This window comes from Stegodyphus dumicola, chromosome 12 (assembly GCF_044657685.1).
Source record: "Stegodyphus dumicola isolate Sdum_Otavi_A_Nest chromosome 12, ASM4465768v1".
NCBI lineage: Eukaryota > Metazoa > Arthropoda > Arachnida > Araneae > Eresidae > Stegodyphus > Stegodyphus dumicola.
This window is the reverse complement of record NC_140779.1, coordinates 12268660-12292742: the sequence shown is the minus strand read 5'-3', so window position 1 is coordinate 12292742 and position 24083 is coordinate 12268660. Positions and strand designations below refer to the sequence as shown.

Sequence of the window (24083 nt, the reverse complement as noted above, 5' to 3'; positions counted from 1 at the left end):
TTCTTCGCACTTGAAGCATAAAATTCAATTCAACAGTTATATCACGAAATATTTAAAAGAGCATGTCGTCAGAATTTCCGATACGCAGTGTCGCTCGTTGGAGATAAAAGTGTTTTTTTTTTTTTTTCTCCTCACAGTGTTGGCATTGCTCGCTTTGAAATCGCTGAGTTTCTTAATCAAAAACTCATAAATGCCTTACAAAATACGAAATAGATAGTAAAACAAATTCCAAATTTGGTCTTCCAGGTGCTCATGTTCGGGTGGAGACGTATGTTATTCAAAATTCGGTGGCTCTAAGTATCGTTGTTTTATCACAATGCAAGAAACGTACATGAAGATTCTTCAATATTTAATTTCTTTAAATACAATACAGGGTTCTAATATTTGGTGGCAACAATTTAAATTGATTCGCCGTTTATAGTGAATCAACGTAAAATGTCAAAGCGAAATTAATAGCCCAGATAGCCCTTCTGAGGAAATCCTCTTGTGCTTAATAAATGGCAAAATCGTCTGCGTGTGCATTGTGAGATCAGTGTTGGCTGTCCCTGCTTCAAAGTGTTACTTTTATAAAAGATTAGAATACGGATATTCATTGATGCAAATATATTTATTTAAAAATCATTTGAAATCACAATATTTAAAAAAAAAATCTCAGACTCGATACAATAAATGAGCTTTATGTTTTTTCATATTTCAGTAATATTGAAGGAATAAAGGATAAAGCCACTCGCATCTCTTATTCTGAATTTTCCAGCCTGTTGCATCATATTTTTTGGTACTATTCGGTTTTGAGGGCCGTAAAAAATCGCCAAACTATTGTTCATGCCAGTGCTGCCAAATATAATTGCGGCAACCCTAACGCAAGAAAGGAAGTATAATAGTAAATAACTATTTAAGATTGACGCTTTAATTTAGATGAAAGGTTAATTTCATAAAATACTTATTATTATTATAATTTATATTAATTTATAATTATTATTATTATAATTTATATAAAAGGGCTAAACATGACTGAATGGAAGCATAAGAGTAAATAACTATTTCAAATCATTATTATAATTTATATAAAAATTGATTAACATAACTGAATGGATGCCTGCATCGCTATTTCGCTACCGAGTTATCGCTAAAGCATAATTTCATCTCGTTGGTTGTTCAAACATAATTTTATATAATGAATGATGCCTTTTCTTTGAAAAAATTCTCGGTAAAGTGCAGAATCGTTCACTTATTTGTTTGCCGCTTTTTACAAGGGTTAAAAACAATTGGATTTTTGTCAACTTTCTTTTACTTTTTAAGTGAAAATAGGTCGATGTGTACATAGATAAAGTCAAGGGTGTGCGCAGTGCCATTTTTGTGCAATTCTAGGATTTTTGTTTTTTCAAGTGAAAATAGGTCGATGTGCACATGGATACCGAGTATGTGCAATTCTGGGATTTTTTTCAAGTGAAAATAAGTCGATGTGTACATGGATACCGAGTATGTGCAATTCTTAAAAACGCGTCAAGCAGTGGGTGATTCTGCACTTTACCCAAAATTCTATTGCACACTTTTCGTCTCGGGCAATTCCCAAATTGTTAAATCCATAGGATATCAAAAAAAGGATTTAAAATCAAAAAATGATTTAAGAATTAGACTAGTATTTCAATGGCGTCTTAAGAAATATAGAACCATATAAACTTACGCAATCTGAAATCAGCGCGTACGCTAGATTTGGCGCTTTTGCGCAAACATTTTCGATGCAATTTTTTTACGGTCCTCAAAACGGAATAGTACCTATTTTTTAATATAACATCCGTTGTCGAAAATCCTGCCTTTCAAAGATATGACGGGAAAATAAAAATAAAGTGTTTTTTTTTTTTTTTTTTTTTTTTGTTTTGTTAGACTCGGGTTATCAAGTTATCTTATAGAGTTATCAGGATTTTTTGAAGCAAAAGACACGAAACGCATGGGATGCTTTCTCCGGGACTCGAACCCGAATCTCTCAAATGCGTGTCGAATGTGCTACCGTTACACCACAAAGGCATGCAGAAAGGAGGAGAAACCCCTTTTAAAGGAAGACTTGGAATCAGGGAAACCATTCGACGAATCCTGGTAGTGCAGAATGATCATCCATTACCTGTTATAGTTCGGGTGCCACTGTGGAGACGTGGAAAACATGCAGTGCCCTTGCCGAGACTGGAAACTTGGACCTCTCGAATACGGGCCGAGTGTGCTATCGTTACACCACGAAGGCATGCAGAAAGGGAGAGAAAATACCTTATAATCTTTAAAGTGATCCTAAATTTTTCAGGAGTATTTTCTATGAACTTAAGTTTTAATCCACGATTTGGAGGAGTTGGAGGAAAGAAACGGATTTCTTATCCAATCAAATTGCTCAGTGTTTAACAATAGAAAATAGTTTTCGGAATTTTTTTTTCTATTGCTGTTAAATGTTTGATTATTAAAGGATTTCCTTGTTTTGTATCCGGTGCATAAGGAAACATGTGTGTGTTTCTTTCTCTTACGTGTCGATTTCAAAGCAAAACTGTTTTCTCATTGCATGTAATTTGTAAGTAAACGTAAAAATGCTTTCGCTTTTTTTTTTCACATATACGTATACTGATATAAAGTGAGAAAATATGTCATGAAAATTTGACAAATTATTGTATGAATTATCATTTTTCAGATATTTTTCATAAGTTTTTTTATTTTCACTCAAAAAAAAATTAAATCTGATGTATAGGATGATATACCACATGACTTCCTTATACGGCTTATTAAAATATACACAAATTTTGCTGCATTTCGCTTAAACTTATATCCTAGAGTACAGATGTCATGCAAACACATTGATAAATTGCATTCGATAGCGGTCAAAATGGATATTTTCTTTGAAATATGCGTAGAGACATTAGGTTTTTTTTCGAAACAGAAGACTTGAAAAATGAGCAATGAACTCGCTGGGACTCGAACCACGGACCTCTCGAAAACAACGAAGGCATGCTAAGAAGGCGGGAGAAATACCTTATATACTCCCCCTTTTAAAGGGTGACTAGGGACTAAGGGACCCAGTCTCCATGTCATGGTGGTGGAGAATCATCGTCCACCACCTTTTTTAGTTCGGGCACCACTGTAGAGATATTAGGTTATTTCGAAGCAGGAAACTTGAAAAATGAACAATGCCCTCACCGGGACTCGATCCACGTACCTCTCCGATACGCACCGAGTGTGCTGACAACTATACCACGAAGGCGGGAGAAATACATTATATATGGCATATGAATTTTTCATGATTACAATACTTCCTTTACTTCGTACAAGAAAGTAAAAATGATGTCAATGATAACGATAAAAGATGACAGTATAGCATTTAAAATAACTACATGATGTTTTTAGTGTTGTTACAAGCACAAAACGTTGTGAGGGTGTTATTTTATATCCCATCGAGGGAAATGACATACACAAGTGTTTCTGCGTATAACTTTAACTGAAAAGGCTATTTAAATTTTTAATTGCATACGAAAATGATTCTCAAGTTAAAGAAACTTCCTTAAAATCTACGGAAATCTTCTATAAGTGTATTCTGAAAATACAATTCATAACCGATTACAGATATTTCCCACAACTAATGTCCAAAGAACTAGTGTCCAAAGAAATTGCGAAACATTCTAAGTAACTGTAAACATGAAATTTTTCTTTATGCAACGAACGTATGTACACTTTATGCACATTAAAAAAAATAGATTAAGAAAAAAAAAAAAAAAAAAAAAAAAAAAAAGAGGACAGTTCTATATCTCCCGTTCTACAGGACCGATTGTCGAAATTTAACTTGCATTTTCCTTGTCTCGAAACCGCGACTTAGGATATACATTTAGATTTATATATAGCATTGTTCTAACATAGGATCGTCTAAATTTAGACAATCGATCCAGTAGAACGGGAGATATAGAGCTGTCCCATTTTTTTGTGAAAGGTATATGTTTCTATGTTTTCATGTTTTCCTTGTCTCGAAACCGCGACTTAGGATACACATTTAGATTTATATATAGCATTGTTCTAACATAGGAACAATATATATAGCATTGTTTTAACATAGGACCGTCCCGTTCTACTGGATCGATTGTCGAAATTTAGACAATCGATCCAGTAGAATGGGAGATATACATAGAGCTGTCCCATTTTTTTCTGAAAGGTGTATTTTTCTATTCTTATCTATTTTAATGGTAATACTCGTAACGATTTTATTTGTTCATAGTAGAATAGCTGAGTCTGTTAATGTCCCACGGAGAAACATATCTACACAGTCGAAATAATATGGCATGTATGAACTGGTTAAATACCTTATTGTTGATTCAAACATTTCGACAACAGAGTGTTAAAATATTTTGCCTTTTATTCTAGAAACATTTAAAAACAAAAGTAACTTAACAATAATAAGTGAAATCTTTGAACAATATTTCGTGGAATATTCAATACACGCTTCTTTTTCAATTTTTTTCCCTTTGGAACACAAATGAACAAAAAAACTGATAGCAATAACTTTTTCTTAAAAAGGCTGTAGGAGTTTTGTTTCTTATAAAGATTTCTTGAATGTGTTAGAATAACTTTCACTTCATTATCTCGCCACCAGATGGCTGCACTATGCAGGAAGCAGTCAAGTTTACATTTCATTCAACAAATTTACTGTTATGTCGAAAAATTAATGTTAATGTTAAATATTAAAAACAAACTTGCTAAAACACTGGAGGGTTTATTAATTCTGTGAAATATTTCAGTTACTATCCGCGGCCAACCTGATATTACTGGATTATTTTTAGAGCAAGTTTTGATTTCAATCAGTTTTGGTATCCTACTACTGAGAATCGAAGATTTACCGCATTGATCAACGAGATGAATTTTTTTTCTGCTGCAAGGTAAAGTTCTTTATCTTATAAACACGAAGTTTCTGGAAAGGAATGAAAAAAATCAGTGCGATCCTAATTGAGACTCATATTTCAGTGTTTACGATGATAACAACGCGTATTAACGCTTTTAAAAGAGAGCCATTAGCCGTATGACGCATATGCAATCACATTATCTATAATAAACGAATTTTCGAGCATCAGCATAAGAGAACAATGGAATGGGATTATTCGCCGTCGAGATGTTTCGTCGTCGGGACGTTTCGTCGTCGAGACGTTTCGCCATCAATACATATTTTTCTTTACATGACCGTATTATATCTTGACGTATTATGTTAAAGATTTAGTTTAATAATTCTATTTACCTATTGTATATTTAAGAAATATTTTTCTTTGTATGCCTAAATTATATCTTGCCATATTATATTATTAATTTAATTTAACAACTTTTCACCTAATGTATACCTTTAGCTGTCTTAAATAAATAAATAAATAAATTTAAAAAAAAAAAAAAAAAAAAAAAAACACCTTTTGCAATTTCTTGCAAGTACTACTTTAAACAAATCGCATAAAACAACTTTTAATTTTTATCATTTAAAGAACCACATAGTTTATTAACATTTACAGTTTAGCATATTCTTCGTAAGCTTTTTAATAATATATACAATGTTTTTGTATACAGTTTTATAAAAATACATCGTTACGCATGACATATTCATTTTAAGAGAGTAATGTTCTGACAAGGTTCTAAAATAATTCCGTTTCCGATTCAGATTTTTATTAAAAATATGAATTTCCTGCGTGTATGAATGATTTCTCTCAACTACCGATTAAAATTTTGACGAATCGTGAAAATATTGTACTTGCATAATTTTGAAATCGATAATATAACTTCTGTTATTTCAGAGGTTTAGCCCAAGTTCTCTTTGATACTGACATAATTTTTTATGTGTAATTTCTTTATATCTCATATTTGTAAACAATTATATATATTAATTCAGAAGTAAAACAACAAAAATCAGTGTTATATTTTCAAATTTTCACAGGGCTAGTTTCGATGGTTTTACCGAACCACCATCCTCAGCTGTAAAAACGCAAATGAACGAGATAGGATATAACGATTAGATAAGATAAGAAAGCCTTGACAGAAAATCTTTCTGTTCTAGTTAACGATCCTAATTCCAATCCGTCTTTGCCTTCGGCCTTTAAAGAACTTATGTTTTAGTTCTGGTTTCATCAACAGATGACGCCACTAGCTTATTTCCTATCCAGGCTTTGTTAACTTATCTAATCGTTATATCCTATCTCGTTCATTTGCGTTTTTACAGCTGAGGATGGTGGTTCGGTAAAACCATCGAAACTAGCCCTGTGAAAATTTGAAAATATAACGCTGATTTTTGGTGTTTGACTTCTGAATTAGTATTTATTCGGCGTGTTATATATATATATATTGTAAGTAACCTTTATTACGTATACAAAAGGTAAGCACGATTATTAAACTAAATAAATTTAATACTAGTATGATACGGCGAGATATAATTCATTAATATAAAGAAAAATCTGCAGTGCGGACGGCGAAACGTCCATGGTGCAATGGCGACGGCGAAAATTCGATTGGTTGGCTTATTGAGATTACGGCAAAGCACATTAAGGCTACCTGCCTAAAGGGAGGTCTGCCTTCGTGGAGGACTTTCTAACTAAGGCGAGGCACGCATTCAGATAGGACTTTGAGTGGGAAAATGGTTGGTATTCATGCAGAAAACTACGAAAATAACTAAGAAAAACCTCATACAGTTCAGCTTATTCGCCTGGTTCTGACCCGGGTGCAAACCAATGCAGATGAGACTTACATTTTGAGGTTGAGGATAAAAACAACGCGTATTGAGACTTTTAAAAGAGAGCCGCGTAGCCATCAGCCTTATTATAAACAAATTTTCGAACACCAACATAAGAGAACGAAACCGTGTTTTTGATTCGTTGGTTTATTGATTAAGCGAGGGTTATCAGTCTAAGGCGAGGCTGGTTCGGTTGTTGGTTTATTAAGATTACGGCAAAGCACACTTGAGCTATCTGCCTAAAGAAAGGGATGCCTTCGTGGCGGACTTTCTAAATAAGGCGAGGCATGCATTCAGATAGGTCGTTTAGAGGGAAAATGGTTGGTATTCATACGCAGATCTACGAAAACCTCATACAGTCAGCCTATTCGCAGAGATCTTAGCTGGGTACAAAACACCAGTGTCGAGAAGTCGATTACTGGTGGACGTGTTGTGCCTTCCAATCAGAAAGTTTCCACAGATTATAGGCCTTTAAGAAGCAATACATTGAGTGTTTGAGCAAATTTTTTCTTAACCTTTTATTAAAGTTTAGAAATTTGATAAAAGATTTCCAATTTCTACCAAAATTAATAACTTTACAACCAATTTTGTTTAAGGCAAATGTATGGATTTTTGAGTATTAAATTTGACATTACACTGGTCTTCGAAACTTTAAACAGAAGGAAAAGATAATTAAAATGCGTGATATTAAACTTTATAGCACCTTTGAAGTTTATGGCAAGGTTATAAGGTTAACAACAGTGAAAGGTGGGTTTGATTTCCAGGTATTTTAAATTCAGTAATTCTATTAATCATTATTTTGCATCAAATTATTCAGCTGAAAGAACAGTAAAATGGAAAAAAAAAAAAAAAAAAAAAAAAAAAAAAAGGGTTCTTTACAGCATATTTTACAGCATATTGCTACTTGTTGTAATATACTTTATGCAATGGGTATTGCATTCCAAATTACAGCTTAATATTTGTTTATTTTTTGTACTTTTCAGACTGTTGCTATTTAATTAAAAATTATTAATAAAGAAAAATATTTTTACAAGTAACACAATTTCATGGCAATAAAATATTGCTGAGAGATCTGTAACAATCACATATTGCTGAAGTGTCTAGAGAAAAAAAAATATTCGTAAAAGAAAAATCTACGATCTTTTCATGTAACACTTATCTTTAAAACGAAAAGACAATAAAGTATACTCTTGCAATCAATCAAAAAGAGAATTAATTTTCGTACTGCCACAAACTTACAGCGAATGTACTACACTGAGGAAATAATTTAAGTGAGACATTACAACAAATATAACAACCGTGAGTTAAAGAAGTACTTATAAAGTGATTGATAATTCAATGCAATGAGATGGATGAAATACACTTTGGCTCACTGAATGAATACGAGCATCGTAAACATCAATGGAAAACAATGATATTGTTTAGGATGCAATAAAAACTTTTTAAAGTTGTATGGAAAATTAAAAAATTTAACTGCAAATTTGAAAACTTTCATATAATATTTCGTATTGTAACATACGAAAGCTATCAGCTATAAATTTTAAAACTTCCATATATCCTACGATTTTATTTGTAATTCAAAACAAGTGGCATCTTCTGTCACGAGAACAGTTTTCAGTTTTAAACAGTTCTAAACCCAACTTTAATATGTGATTCACATTTGTTGGCTTTTGGGCAATTAAATTGATAGTTTTGTGATAGTAATCATATAGATTCTGTTTATTCTGCACGAATCCGACCCGCAACAGTAGCAGGCCTAGTAATATAAAACGCACCATGATGTCGTTCATGATTTGAAGCTGCGTACATTGCAGGTTCTGTTTTGAGGAGGAATCACCAAGTCTTTACTATCTTCTTAATAAAAGAAGTAGCTTGCTCTGTTTTAAAAAACATATTGAGCAAAATTCCAAATTTAAATTCTGGAAGTGAAAAACTCTACAATTCTTCTGTACTAGACGTACCATTCCTTCAAATCTTTACCACCTTTTTTCTTCTTAGGTGTTTTCTCGAGATGTGTCTTACTTAGACCATTGATATGAGGCGGGGGTCCATTCAGAAAGGCTGGACTTGCGGCAATGGCTCCAAACTGATAATTCTTGCTTTCATCCACTTTGTAAGAGCCTTCCGTCCTGTTTCTCAGTTTGTAAACTATGAGAGCAATGAGGACAATGGCAATGAGTACCCCGGCTATAACGCCTATTACCAGAGCAGTGTTATCGGCCGAACTTCGAGTTCTTTGTGTGGGTCTCTGGTAGTCTTTGCCACTAGGGCCAGGAATGGGAACTTCGTACACTACAACGGGGATTCTTGTTGTTTTCGGCTGAGAAGAATCTGGTGGCACATCGTGGGACACCATCATGACGGGCGGAGCGGTGGATGTGGAAGACAATGGATTTTTTCCTGGGGAGATTGGCTGATAGGTAGGAATCGTGAGCAAAATATCTTCTGGTCGGACAACCTCACCCTCCGATATACCTGATCCGATATCGATGCAGTCATCGTCATCTTCGCAAGCATCATGGTGGGCAGAGTTGAGGTCTTCTGGCGTAGGGGACACGAACTCAGGAGTTATCAATTCTCCTTCTGTAAAACAATGTAACAACATCAGTATTCTAAGGTACAGAAAGCAGTGCAAAAGAAGAGACAGGATGGGAGGATTCATAGGCTTTTGTAGCTAATTCATAACTAAAAATATTGACCATACTACTCAGTTACAGACACAAACTTTCTTATCTTTTTACACTGCATTCCTGATCGTTTTTCCTAACTTACTTACTTATAACAGTTGTTCTTGAACTATATTGCATTACAACAATCTAAATTATTTCTGAAAAGAGTGCTCGCGCTACTGTCATTATAAACAAACTCCTGTTTCAACCTAATGATGTATCTAATTCAGAAGGTTGTAAATTTGAAACTAAAATATGGAACTGTATATGGAATGAAGATAATGCAACGTTACTGAGCTCGTATATAACTTAATTACCTTATACAGGAAGTACACCTTGCACAGAAAAATGGGACAGTTCTATATTTCCCGTTCTACTGGACCGATTGTCGAAATTTAACTCACACTTAGCTCGAAAGTGCGACTTATAATATATATTAGATTTATGTATAGCAATTGTACTAACATAAATATTTTTTAACAAAATCGGACTTTTTCTGAAATAACGTACCAATTTTTTTACCATATTTCGATTTTACAACGCAAATTATGCCAAAGTGCCAAGATTTGCAAAAAATCGCACGAGTAGTTTTTAAACAATTAGCTCTCAAAATTTTAGCTCCTTCATGTTAATGTTATTTGGTATATATTTATTAATATCGAAATAAAATTCGCTCATCTTTTATGATGTATTTTAAAAATTTATATTTTAAAACATTTTTTATAAATTTTTTAAAAACAATTTTGATCTATAACCTATAAAACTTTTACCTAAAAGTAGACGTGTTTCTAAGCTTTCCTGCAAAAAATTAGAGCTTTTGATTCAAAATTTCCTAAGATATTTGTATTTTGGCGCATTTTGAAATTTGGCATATTTTTTTATAAGCGATAACAACACCAAATGGGCTTCAGGCACTTTTTAAAAGTATTTGAAAGAAAAAATGATTTTTTTTTCCAGCTCGTGCACAATGAAAAAAGGCAAAGGAAAACAGGCTGCTATAAATTAAGAAGTTCGCCAGGCGAATTGTTCTTGGCGGTAACTGAAACAATGCGCCAAGATAAATGTTTAAATTTCTCCATAAATCTTTCACCAAAAATTACAAAATTTCATATCTATGCATAATTTGAAACGTAGAATCGAAATATGCGAAAAGAATTTGTATGTTATTCCACAGAAAGTCCTATTTTGTGTCAAAATACCTATGTTAGAACAATGCTATATCTAAATCTAATATAATCCGAAATCGCGCTTTCGAGATATGAAAAACGCAAGTTAAATTTCGACAATCGCTCCAGTAGAGCGGGAAATACAGAACTGTCCTATTTTTTTGGGTGCAAGGTGTACATGTGAATACTTAAACCTTTGGGTACATTTGACGACTCAAGACTTGTCATGAACTGGTTTTGCCTAAGTTATAGATAATGAATCTTAATCGTTATTCAAACTAGGACAAAATTAAACATGTACGTTTGTAAGGATCCTAAGTTTTACTAACGTTTATTTTATTTTAAAACTGTTCTATCACTTCTTATTTTCTACTTCCGGCCAGAATTAAATGCTTTAACTTGTTTATGCAAATTGTCTTGCTAACGCCCAAGTACTTAAGCTGTGGCTTTTTGCCAAGCGAGAGAGAGAAGGAGTTTTAGGGAAGCAAGCCGCTTGCCACTGTAGTTTTACGAGTTTTCACTAGGTTGCTGGTTGCCTTTAAGGCCAGAGGTTTAGCCCTCTTGATATTTGTAGACGTATCGTAGTTTTAGCAGCTCGGGGTACTACATACGTACCTTTTTTAAATAAAGGCCAGTCTTAATAAATAAAGGCCTTTTTTAAATAAAGGCATTTGTATACTAATTCAAAGTTAGCTTTTAGTTAGAGTTTTAGTTAGTAGTTTTTATATTCTTACGTTCAGGCCACAAGTGGTTGGTCTCTGTATTCCGAAGTTTCGGAAGATCCTGTAAAGTATTGAAAATAAAGGGTTTCGTATACCCTTCCTGCTTGTGTTGTCTACTTCACACCTTCCTGAACATAGCTTGAGTAAGCTCCCTGTTCCTATTCAGGAGCATTCATGTTTCCAAAGCAAATCAATAGAAACACAAACCCTGACACGTTCTTTTTCATGGCAAAAGTGACTGGTATCAGTTCTAAAAGCAAGTTTGTTCCAGTACTTCAGTAAATGTTGTTTGTGAATAGTCAAAGAAGAATTTTTTTCAAATAAACCCTTACACTAAGAGTTAATACAGCTTTAAAGCAATACTAGAAACAACTATAACTAAAATGCAGGCACTTTCACACCAATCGTAGAACTCCTATCAGTTGGTATGCATCGCATAATATGGTTTTGAAGGAATAAGAAAAAACAACTATATTTAAATATTAAGAGGGTAAGTTGAAAAATAAGTTTCCCCTGTCGACTGTGGTCAGAGTTGTGTATGAAAGTCAAAAAATAGAATGAGAAATTAAAGATATGACATACCTGAATTTTTCCACATAGGTACCAAGTACATTGAGACATTTGTCATATCGCTTGATAAGCTTCAAAAAGCCCTCCAGGAAAAAATCAGGGCTTTGCATATGGAAGAAGCGTTGAACGGCTTGTTTCACTTCAGTATTGCTTCCAAAGCGCCTTTCCCCGAGATTTTTCTTCAAAGCCGGAAACAGATGGAAGTCGCTTGGTGCGAGATCAAGACTATATGGCGGATGGTGTAGGCGCTCCCAACCAAGAGTTGCAATATGATTTTGCGTTGCCGTCGCCGAATGTGGTCTGGCATTGTCATCCAACAGCAGAACGCCAGATGTTAGAAGGCCAGGCCGCTTTTTCCGAATTGTCTCTTTCAATTTCGAGAGGGTGTCACAGTAGCGCGTAGCATTGATGGTTCCAACCTCCAAAAAGTTCAGCAACAAAACTCCTTGAGCGTCCCAGAAAACTGTGAGGAGCACTTTACCTCGCACCAAGCGACTTCCATCTGTTTCCGGCTTTGAAGAAAAATCTCGGGGGAAGGCGCTTTGGAAGCAATACTGAAGGGAAACAAGCCGTTCAACGCTTCTTCGATATACAAAGCCCTGATTTTTTCCTGGAGGGCTTTTTGAAGCTTATCAAGCGATATGACAAATGTCTCAATGTACTTGGTGCCTATGTGGAAAAATAAAGGTATGTCATATCTTTAATGTCTCATTCTATTTTTTGACTTTCATACACAACTCTGACCACAGTCGACAGGGGAAACTTATTTTTCAACTTACCTACGTAGTAACAACTACATTATAGTACTAAAAAGTAAATACTTAAAATTAACCATATTAACTCCATCATTGATGGATTATCCATCTGCTCAACAGTATATCTATATTATGTAGAATTAAAAATTTCGGCTTTGATGCTAGAAGTTTCTTACAACCTCTTTTTTAATTCGTTATTATTTTCTGAATTCTCCTGTCGTAAAACAGGTTTTAAAGACCGGAATAAATAAAAAATCTGAAGCAGTGAGATCTGAATAATAACGCCAGAAATATAAAATTTGCTGTTTAAAATTCAACAAAGGTTTCTTAATCTACGTTACTGCTGTATTGGACTTCGCAATGTTGCGGAGAAAAAATATGTTCTGGTTTTTCTAAAGCCAAGTCTAACCTCTCCAAATTGTTTGGAAAATTCTCTAAGTGCTAGTAATAATCTGACCTCCTCAAAAGTGAAATTGCAACACCAAGAAAGAATGCTCGCAGGGTCATGAAAATTGCAGGATCGAGAGTTGTGAGATGGATATGCAAATGATTTAAAAAACAGACACATAAAATCATTATAAACCAATTTATTCAGTATCTAATGTGCCCACCTCGGGCAGTGATATAGGCCGCAATGCGGCGAGTATGCTATCAATGAGTTCATTGATGTCTGCCTGAGGTAGTCTTTGCCAAGCCACATCAACTGCTATACATAGATCCTCCAGGGTTTGCGGTCGTGGTCCTCGGTAAATGTCACGTCCAATGACTTCCACAGGTGTTCGATGGGATTCAAATCTGGAGAGGCTGCCGGTCAGGGTAGGATATCAGATCCGGTCGGGCTGTTAAGAGTACGCCGTTGGACATGCGTCTTGGCTTTGTCTTGTGGGAATACCATGTTGGGTGCGCCCTGCAAGCAGAGCAGAACAACAGGCTCCACAACTTGCGTGACGTAGCGATACGCTGTTAAACTGCCGTTAATGTGTACCAGGGGCATCTTGTGATCAAACATTATGCCATCCCGAACCATAATGCCCGGTGCAGGACCGGTATGAAGCTCGACAAAATCGGCTGTTTCGTAGCGTTCTCCGGGTAGCCGCCATCTCCGGGTCACCCGGTCGACGGCCGGCACTCCTCCAGAGACAGAAACGAGATTCATTCGTGAACAAAACCCGATGCCATTCGATGGCATCGGGTTTTGTCATTCGATGGCATCCACCTCACAACTCTCAATCTAACTTAACTGGCATCGGGTATTTCCGCTAGTTAAGAATTCTGAATCGTGTATTTTACATCGTTATTAGAGAAGGATTACAGCAGTATCGTTTACGGATTCGAGTATATATATGTAAGATAAAATTATATGAATCAGAATAACTAAAAACATTAATTCTTCCTCTTTATTCTAAAATCGTAATAACTTCTCTGCATTGCTTCATTTCTAGATCACTCTATGGCCCGCGCAACTCTGATGACGTAATAATTAAGAACTGAAACTGACCTTGTAAACCAAAACTTTTCTCTTCGCGTGCTTCCATCTTGCATAACTACGCACTTCAGCTTTTGCCCTCTGCTCTGCTAAGATGTAATTTCGCTGGCTTGCTTTCTATCTCAACAATATCAAAAATGTAAATCTTCTGTGGAAAGGCACGACTAGAGTGCCAAGTGATTGTGGCCACAAATATCAGTTGGAAATAAAAATGGAATTAAAACTGCTTCGACTGCCAAGTTCTTTAAATACTACGCAATCAAAATGCTTCTTCAATATGGATCTAAGCACGCATCGACAGTGTTCCGTTTTTCCTTTGTGCATTTATTATGACAATTAAGCCGGTAAGGATAGTTTCCTGCAGCCTGAAACCTCAATGGAAAATTTAAGTGAATCATCAAGTTTGTTTTTTCAGTGTTTAAAAAATAACAGATCATTCTTCTGCTGTGGTGTTTTGCAAGTGCTTCAAAAAAATAATCACGCCTAGTGTTTATATCTCGATAAATTGAGAAGTTTGAATGCCTAGTGAAAAGGAAATCATCAGTGAATTACCGTTTAGGAATTAAGCATTACAGCGGGTTGAAGGTCGATCTGAGTTAGTGTTTGCAAGTATGTGCGACAGAAAATTATTTGCACTTCCGCTTTTTCAACAGCTCAAAAATTATTACATTCGTGTGAATCTAGCTCAGGAACTAAATTATTTAATGTGCTTCGGATTCTACAGTTTTCATTTCAACTTTGGTTAAAATTTCTGCAATTTGTTTTGAGAAAATCTGAAATTCTTGTTCATTAATTTTTCTAATTTTTCATAATTATGTGTGAGCAAATTAAGTAATTAATTTTAAGCTATTTAAATTATTCATAGGGAAGGATATTAAGATAAGTTTTTATGTTTTTGAAATTTTTTTGAGAATTTTGAATACAAATTTTATAATTATTCTAAAAATGAAGTAGGTGTAAAAAAATGAGTGAAATTATTATATATATATATATATATATATATGGGGCACTGACGCTGACACCACACCAGGCGTTAGTCTTGTGTTCAGCAGTCAATGGTACTTTTGTGGCTGGTATCCGTGAACTTAAGTGTACTTCAGGCAATCTGTTGCGAATAGTTTGCATGAACACAGATCCATCTGCTCCTGGAGGCAACCGGCTTCGGATGTCACGTGACGTGCGCATCACTTTCTCTGCGACGTGCACGCACACCTTTCTGAACTTATTATGTGACACAACATTGGATGGTACTCACATTGTGCCCAACACGGGTTGCTATTGTGCCCAGTGACAAACCAAGCTCATGGAGTTCGATAATATGGTCACATTTCCTGGTCGTTAACTGATGGTATTGAGTCGATTGAGCTCGCCCGACGTCTCAGAGACATTTTCTATGCTTCTTCTAAAGTCTCCCAGGCTCCATAAACCCTCAGATACTGTTTATGAGAAGCGAAAGTGGTATAGTTTTATATCCCGTATATGCGTTCTACGTGATCCAGTGCGCGCGCAACTTTTATCACTTGCATATCCACCTCACAACTCTCGCTCCTGCAATTTGAATGACGCTACGCGTATTCTTTCTTGGTGTTGCAATTTCACTTTTGAGGAATGTACATATACATATATATAAAGAAGAATGTCTGTAATGTCTGTTTATGTGCTTGCTTGTTCGCGAATAAGTCAGTCACTCCAATACCTATCGTCACCAAGCTTTCTATAATTCTTTTCTGGGTCCTGAATAAATTTCTGGGTCTTTTCTGGTCCTAAATAAATAAATAAATAATAAAAAAAAGCTAAAAATCAGAGGTATTAATTAAAAACTCTGACAACGCTTAGCTTATTTTTGTCCTCATTTTTCCTAGTGGCAACAGTCTCTCGCGTTGGAGATAAAAATGATTTATTTTGAAAAGTGCCGCTACTGCTCGCTTTCAAACTGTAGAGTTTGTTAATAAAAATTTGTAAGTTTTACAAAATCTCTCTATATAAAGAAGAATCTCTGTTAGTGTGTTTGCTCGCGTTATTGATTTCTGATCAATTATGATCCACTTTTTTGCCGCATTTAATCAACTTAAATTAAATATAGATGAAATATTAGATGGAACTTGAGCTTTTACGAGCATTTAATTAGAAAGATGAAAATCGCTAAAAACTGCCTGCTATTGTTGTTGATATAATGAGAGAGAATCAAAACCGTAAAAAACAACCTTATATTTAGCGTAGGTGTAATGAAACACTCAATCGATTTCGAGGGCAGCTAAAGGTCCCTCCTCATCAGGAGAAAGAAATACATAGAAAGAAGAAAATAGGAATCACAGAAACACGTGGTGCTTATCAGCACTGCATGTGGTTATAACTAGATTTTTAATCAGAGTTGCACTGGCCGCCTACTTTTACTGAGCCAGGCTGTCTGATCAAGCATAAAGAAATATTAGCGAAGTTAAAATAGGGAGCGAGGGGCAAATGCACATTACGCTCAAAATCTGAACTTCAAATAATGGAAAGCAACCACTGAACGGATTTTTATACCCTCTGGTAGTACCAAGTGCGAGGAGGTAACGCCATCTATCGGCAAAAATAACTGAATTAAGACAGTAGAATTTTAAAGGCATTAGGAAGGACTGGATTGGACTTCAAATCATTAACTAAACTTTTTAAATCTTTGTGAATGTGAAAAGCCTCAAGAAAATCCAATTCGCCTATGGAAGAAGCCTTTTGGATGATTTTTGCAGACCCAAAATCAAAATTATGGTTAAAAGTCCAGCTATGATACGCTATTGAAGACTTGTTAATTTCCCCTTTTTTGACATAAGATTCATGTTCCTTGATACGAAACTTCAACGCTCTTTTTGTTTGGCCAATATATCTTAAACCACACTGACATGATATACTATAAATTCCCCAAGAATTCAAGACAGAAACGCAATCTTTTAGAATCGAAGGGTGAATTTTATTAATAGGGGAGAAACCGACTTGAAAATTGAATTTCTGGAGAATCCGTGCAATTTTATAGCTAACAGAAGGATAAAATGGAAGCACGACAAGGTCATTGATATTATTTCTAACAGTGGAATGTCTTCTTTGATGGGAATCTGAAAATTTTTTGACGGCTTTATCAATAATCACGGGAGAAAATCCACGGTCAATCGCAACTGCTCTCAAATAATTAAGTTCATTGGTAAGCAAAGATTCAGAGGAACAAACTTTTAGCGCGCGGAAAACATAATAGTAAAAAGAAGCCATTTTTTGCTTAACAGGGTGGCATGACTTGGCATGGGGTGGTAAACAAACTGCAAAGGGTTTACGGTACACAGTGGTGCTAAAATCGGTTTCATTGCGGATTATAAGAATATCGAGGAAGGGGAGGGAATTGTTGGATTCAATTTCAAGAGTGAATTGGATGGCTGGATCAATTGAATTCATAATAGATAGAATCTCGGATAAATCCTCTTTATAACCGTCAAAAAGTGCGAAAGTGTCGTCAACATACCGAATCCAAAGACGAAAAGATAATTTATCGAATAATTTCATCTCAAAATAGTGCATATAAATGTCAGCAAGTACCGGACTGAGAGGATTACCCATAGCCAATCCTTCAACTTGACGAAAATATGCATTTTGGAAAACAAAGTGGGTTTGACTTAGAGAAACTTTAGTAAGCGAAACCAACTCATTAATTTCAGTATGTGTGAAGTGAAATTCCCGAAGCCTAGTTTCAAGACAATTTAGTGCTCCTTCGACCGGAACATTAGTAAACAATGATTTGACATCAAATGAAACCATAATGGAACGAAGTGGGGAAATATTTTTAAGTTTATCAATGACTTCAACAGAATTTTTTACAGTGTGAATATTGTTATCAAGTAGAGGAGAAAATCTGGAAACTAAATATTTGGCCAAAGGATATGAAGCAGTACCTATGTTGGAAACAATTGGTCGAAAAGGAATACCGGTTTTGTGGACTTTTGGAAGAGCATAAAGTCTAGCGCAATTAGTAATAGGCGGAATAAGTGATTTCTTCAACTGAATTGGCAGAATGTGGGAAGATTTAATAGCACTTTTTACTTTCATGAGGTCCGAAGTTGAAGGATCTTTAGGGATCGAGCAGTATGGGCCTTCATTTATCAATTTAGAGACTCCAGTAATATATGTGTGTTTGTCCATAACAACGATCTGTCCGCCCTTATCAGCTTTAGAGATAATGATATTAGTATCAGAATTAATTTCACGTAAGATCTCATTTTCCTTTTTGCTAAGATTAGAACCCAAAGATTTATTGTTAAAATTAACGTTATGAGTAATTAGGTGGCGGATTGTATCCTTCTGCGTTTCCGAAATTTTGGAGAATTTAAAGGCTTTCTCTATAGGGGCGATGATTTGAGGAATTGAAGGTTTAGATGTCTTTGAAAAGTTGAAATTATATTTTAATACTTTTAACTGATCCTCCGAAAGATTCCTATTGGAGATATTAACGATGGAGTTAACGTTTACAGTGGGAAGATCAGCTAGATAATTGGGACTATCCGACAGGTGTGTGAGTTTTTGGAATTTAGAAATGAGCACATTTTTATGCCGTTGACAAACGGTATCGGTTCTAGACCAGGATGTATGTTCAAATGAGGAAAAATTTTCAGTGGAATTAGCAATTTTTAAATGGAGGTAATATAATTCAAATTCAATTTTAGATAAACGTTTGCGTGTGTCCCTTATAATGTGACGAAGAAGTGCCAATTTGAATTTATGCAAAATTTTTGAAACGTGAACGGAAGCTTTAAGGCTACATTTCACATGTATAAATTTGGGAATGAAATTTTGATGTTTGCATTTAAGTAGAAACTGTAGATGATTCAAGAATTTCGTACGCTTAAGGCGTAACTTACAAAATCGGTTCCTGTCAGTGGACATATTGTGAAAAGGGCACAAGCAAGAAACAAGTGAACAAAAGAAATGTAATTCCGAAAGTCCAAACAAGTAATTACTTATAACATGAAAAAAACACCAATAAATAATGAAGACAATTTTCATCAACAAATGACAAAAACATTCCAAAAGGAGAGAAACATCCAATACTGAAAAACCAATAGCCACGTGGAAAGAAGCAACGAAAGTCAAAATCGTGCACGTGGTAAACCGAAAAAATATAGAATTACCTCGAAAATGCCGGTTGATAGCATAAACCAAATCCGAAAAAATGATGGCCACGTGGAAAGAAGTAAATAAAATGGTGCACGTGGTAAAACAATAAACAGTAAAATATTCTCGAAAATGCCGGTTGATAGCATAAACTAGACTAGAAGAGAAACACGCTAATGTGACAATCAAAACCGTAAAAAACAACCTTATATTTAGCGTAGGTATAATGAAACACTCAATCGATTTCGAGGGCAGCTAAAGGTCCCTCCTCATCAGGAGAAAGAAATACATAGAAAGAAGAAAATAGGAATCACAGAAACACGTGGTGCTTATCAGCACTGCATGTGGATATAACTAGATTTTTAATCAGAGTTGCACTGGCCGCCTACTTTTACTGAGCCAGGCTGTCTGATCAAGCATAAAGAAATATTAGCGAAGTTAAAATAGGGATGTGCATTTGCCCCTCGCTCCCTATTTTAACTTCGCTAATATTTCTTTATGCTTGATCAGACAGCCTGGCTCAGTAAAAGTAGGCGGCCAGTGCAACTCTGATTAAAAATCTAGTTATATCCACATGCAGTGCTGATAAGCACCACGTGTTTCTGTGATTCCTATTTTCTTCTTTCTATGTATTTCTTTCTCCTGATGAGGAGGGACCTTTAGCTGCCCTCGAAATCGATTGAGTGTTTCATTATACCTACGCTAAATATAAGGTTGTTTTTTACGGTTTTGATTGTCACATTAGCGTGTTTCTCTTCTAGTCTATAATGAGAGAGAATTAGTTCTATCGAAATTTTTCATGTGGGTTCCATATCGCATCAGACTGAAAAATGTATGACTATGAATCGTATTTTTTTGCATTGGTATTAAAGGATTACAGCGGTATCGTTCTCTCTGTTGTTAGACGCATTACTCTTAATCTAACTCAACTGGCATCGGGTACTTTCGCTAGTAATGACTAATAAAGAAGGTTTTATTAGATTTTAAAAGTTTCAAGAAAATATTTCTTTTTACATCCTATAGATACTTAACTTTTGAAAGCGAATAATAGTAGCATATAACAGGATAAAAATTTAATGTTTCCTAATCATGTTTTGGGATAGGATCCAGATTCCGTCACAACTGACAATGGGATTCAAAAATGGATAATTTCTTTGAAGCGTCGGTAATGAGATGCACCTATCACACAATATTTTGACAAACCTCTTGACTGTGACGGAATGCATTTGGTACCTTAATGGATTTCTTCAGTTAAGATTATACAGTTCTTATGTTAAAACAAATAGTTACTATGATTTTGATCTTTAATTTGATATATTTCCGTATCTTCACCAGCAGACAAATTAGCTTATAGTGTATTTAAACTAAGGGATTTTGGATCTTAGTCTTAATGAGAGAGAGAGAGAATGAGTTTTCTGGCATTCATGTAGTGTATTTAAACTGAGAGCTTTTGAATCTTGGTCTTAGTGAGAGAAAGAAAGTTTCCTTGGTCGTGTAGGGTATTTAAACTGAGGTCTTTCAGACCTTAGTATCAGTGAGAGAAAGAAAGTTTCCTTGGTCGTTGTGAGAACACAGAATTCTCACAGTGAACACGGTGGCTGTATCGATTGTTAAATCGTTATCGCGCCCTGCCACGTGCATCGCAGTGGATAAAAACTGGAAGGACTGGTTTTGTCTCTCTCTTTCTGCCTGTCGTCGTGTTAACGAGTGTGTGGGCCTTCGGGCTACACACACACACACATACAGCTCTCGCCATCGTCCACGGTACTCGAACTGATGTCCATTTTCAAGGATGGAGGAGAAAATATGTTCTTGTACGAAGAATATAAGAATTCAGGTAAACTTTACTGATTAGGCTGCGAGGTAAAAATTGTTCCCGTGCTGTGACTCAACGTGTATAATCCGACAATTGGATGTTTCGAAGTGACGACCATGTGCGCCAATTTCAAGCCTATCTAACAGAAATTTGATCTCTTCTATCACGAGTAATTGCACTGCATACTAATTAAGCTTCTTGCAAGATGCTGATAAGTAATGTACCTGTGATGCATCAAGATTAGGAATTGCAATATACCGTAAAAAATGAACGCTGTGACATACCGTAAAAAATGAACGCTGTGTAGGACTAACGAGTAGCACATGCCGAAGGGCATTCATGAATGTGTTTTTTTCCTTATAACATATCGAATATAGGCTAATCAAGAAAAGTGTGGTTTTGTGATTTATCTAGGCTAATCAAGAAATGTGTGTTTTTGTCATTTAATAAATGTATATTTAAAAGAGAGATACTGATTCATGCATGCCTTACTGGGTAAGTCGTCATTTGATTCTTATTATTAATAATCATGCAATGTACTAACCACTAAATTTTTAGTTTAACTTTTACGCGGAATTAATTCGCATTTGATACTCTTAGTATAATTACTTTAATACGATCACGGCCAGCAACACCACAGTCGTGTAGGGTATTTAAACTGAGGTCTTTCAGATCTTAGTATCAGTGATAGAGAATGAGTTTCCTGGTACTCGTGTAGTGCATTTAAACTAAGAGCGAGTTTTCTGGCACTCGTATAGTGTATTTAAACTGAGAGAGAGAGAGAGAGAGAGAGAGCTTTCTGGCACTCGTGTAGGGTATTTAAACTGAGTCTTTCGGACCTTAGTATCAGTGAGAGAGAGATTGAGTTTTCTGGCATTCGTGTAGTGTATTTAAACTGAGAAAGAGAACGAGTTTCCGCACTCCTGCAGCGTATTTAAACTGAGGTCTTTTGGACCTCAGTGACAGAGAGAGAGTGAGTTTCCTAGCACTAGTGTATTTATACTGAGAGAGGGAGTGACTTTTCTGGCACTCGTGTAGTGTATTTAAACTGTGAGTGAGAGTGAGATTTTTGGCACTCGTGTAGTGTATTTAAAACTTTTGTAACTTAGCGATAGAGAGAGTGAGGTTTCTGGCACTTATGTAGTGTATTTAAACTGAGGGTATTTGGACCTTAGTTTTAGTCAAACAGAGAGTGAGTTTCCTGTCATTCGTGTAGTGTATGTAAAGTTTTCTGGTACTCGTGTAGTGCAGTGGAGTAGCTAGAACTCTTGGGCCCCTGTGCAAAACATTTTCCTGTCCCCCCAAAAATAAATTTACTGTGCTTAGAAAAAGGAGGAAAGAGAGTCTAGATTTTCCGAGATTTTTAAATAAAATACAGTAGTTTTACATGCAAGTATATTTCGAGTTTCTATATAAAATCTGCGCCAATCCAAGTTTTTTTTCGCTTAATATAGCAAGCTAGTAAATAACTGGTTATGTTATAAACTGACAGACAACATGATAGGTAAACATACAAAAAAGAAATTACACTAATATATAGCACTCTGTGATCAACTGAGCTTACGAACATGACTTATGCAATAATATACAAGTCATAAATAAGAACGTTTATAACGTAAATGATACATTTGTTAAATATCAAACATATTTATAAATTTCATAAAGAAATCTATTTGAACATACAATTTTTGTGGAAAATATGTATGGTAAAGTTCCCCCCTTTCTTTCAAGAAAACCTTTTGGTACACTAAACTACTCGAATACATGATTGTTATACGTGTTTTAAGTTTAAATATGTAAATGTAGTTCAGTAGGACATTCATGGGCCCCCTAAGCCTTCGGGCCCCTATGCGACTGCATTCCTTGCATACCCTTATTTACGCCACTGGTATAGTGCATTTACTAAACTTAAGTGTTTTGGAGCTTAGTGAGAGAGAGAGAGAGAGTTTTCTGGCACTCGTGTAGTGTATTTAAAATGAGAGAGGGAGTGGCTTTTCTGGTACTCTTGTAGTCTGTTTAAAAGTGGGAGCTTTTGAATCTTAGTGAAGGAGAGAGAGTGGGTTTTCTGCCACTCGTTGTAGTGTTGTTAGAATTCTGCCAACTCTATCTAAGAGGTATTACCTCAGAATTATTTTCTTTCGCAACCCATTATTTAAACTATGCGTCGGTAGGTTATTTGAGCCAGATTGTACCTTAGTATTTGACTGTGTAGTCTTAGAACACTTTATATAGGTATGGAAAATGTATGAAAAACCTTTCTTGAAATGAATAAAATGTTGGAAATGTATGAAAAAAAAAACTACTTTAAGTTTCATCACACACAAAGTTTATGATCCCATCTGTTTTCTGATCTATAAAAGTTTAGGTTGAGAAAAAGAAGAGTTATATATATTAAAGTCAGTATAATTGAAGACGGTCACGAAGTCGGAGCTGATGTTCATTCATTTATGAATAACTCACTTAATAGGAAAACAGAAATCATAACTTAGTTCCTAACACATAATTAACTCACGTTTTTCATTGTTTGAGGATTCGCAGGCGTCTTCGTCATCCCAGCAACCGGATCCAGCTCCAGAAAAAACGACTTCTTCCGTTGGTTCAACTGGTTCAGGAGTAGTAGATTTCTGAAATACAGTTGCCAGTTGCCATTGAATTAACAAATAACATAAAGAATTAAAGAAACTAGTTAAGATATTTTGGTTACACAACTTGTTATTTTAGTTTCCAGGAAACCATCTGTTTTTAGTTTCAGTTGAAATGCACCAAAGGTCTGCATTAGTTGCTGAGGCATCTCTTATTTTAATATCTAAATCATTTAAATCTTAGACCGATACATCTGAAAATAACTTCTTTGATCTGCTTGAAAGTCACACAAGGGAGAGCCTTTATCCTATATCGGTTGCTGTTTACTTTGTAGCAGGATTAGTTGCATTCATCAGATGGTTTTGTTCGAAAGTGCAGATGGAAATCTGTACCATTAAAATCTGTGAGCGTTTGTCTGCTTGTTTGTTTGTTTGTAATATTGTTTGTTTGTTTGTAACATCACCTCCA

At 35.3% G+C, this 24083-nt stretch overlaps 1 protein-coding gene across 2 annotated transcripts in view; it reads right to left on the bottom strand.

Moving 5' to 3' along the window:
* Positions 1-4352: 4352 nt before the first annotated feature.
* LOC118196922 (neurexin 1-like) overlaps positions 4353-24083 on the bottom strand; it is an 894564-nt gene continuing 874833 nt past the window's right edge. For both annotated transcript variants that reach the window (XM_085827476.1, XM_085827475.1), the window contains exons 20-21: positions 23545-23656; positions 4353-9301 (exon numbers count right to left, since the gene is read on the bottom strand). In XM_085827476.1, coding sequence (XP_085683602.1) covers positions 8670-9301; positions 23545-23656 — 744 coding nt within the window. In that variant the 3' untranslated portion in view covers positions 4353-8669. The remainder of the gene's footprint in view (positions 9302-23544; positions 23657-24083) is intronic.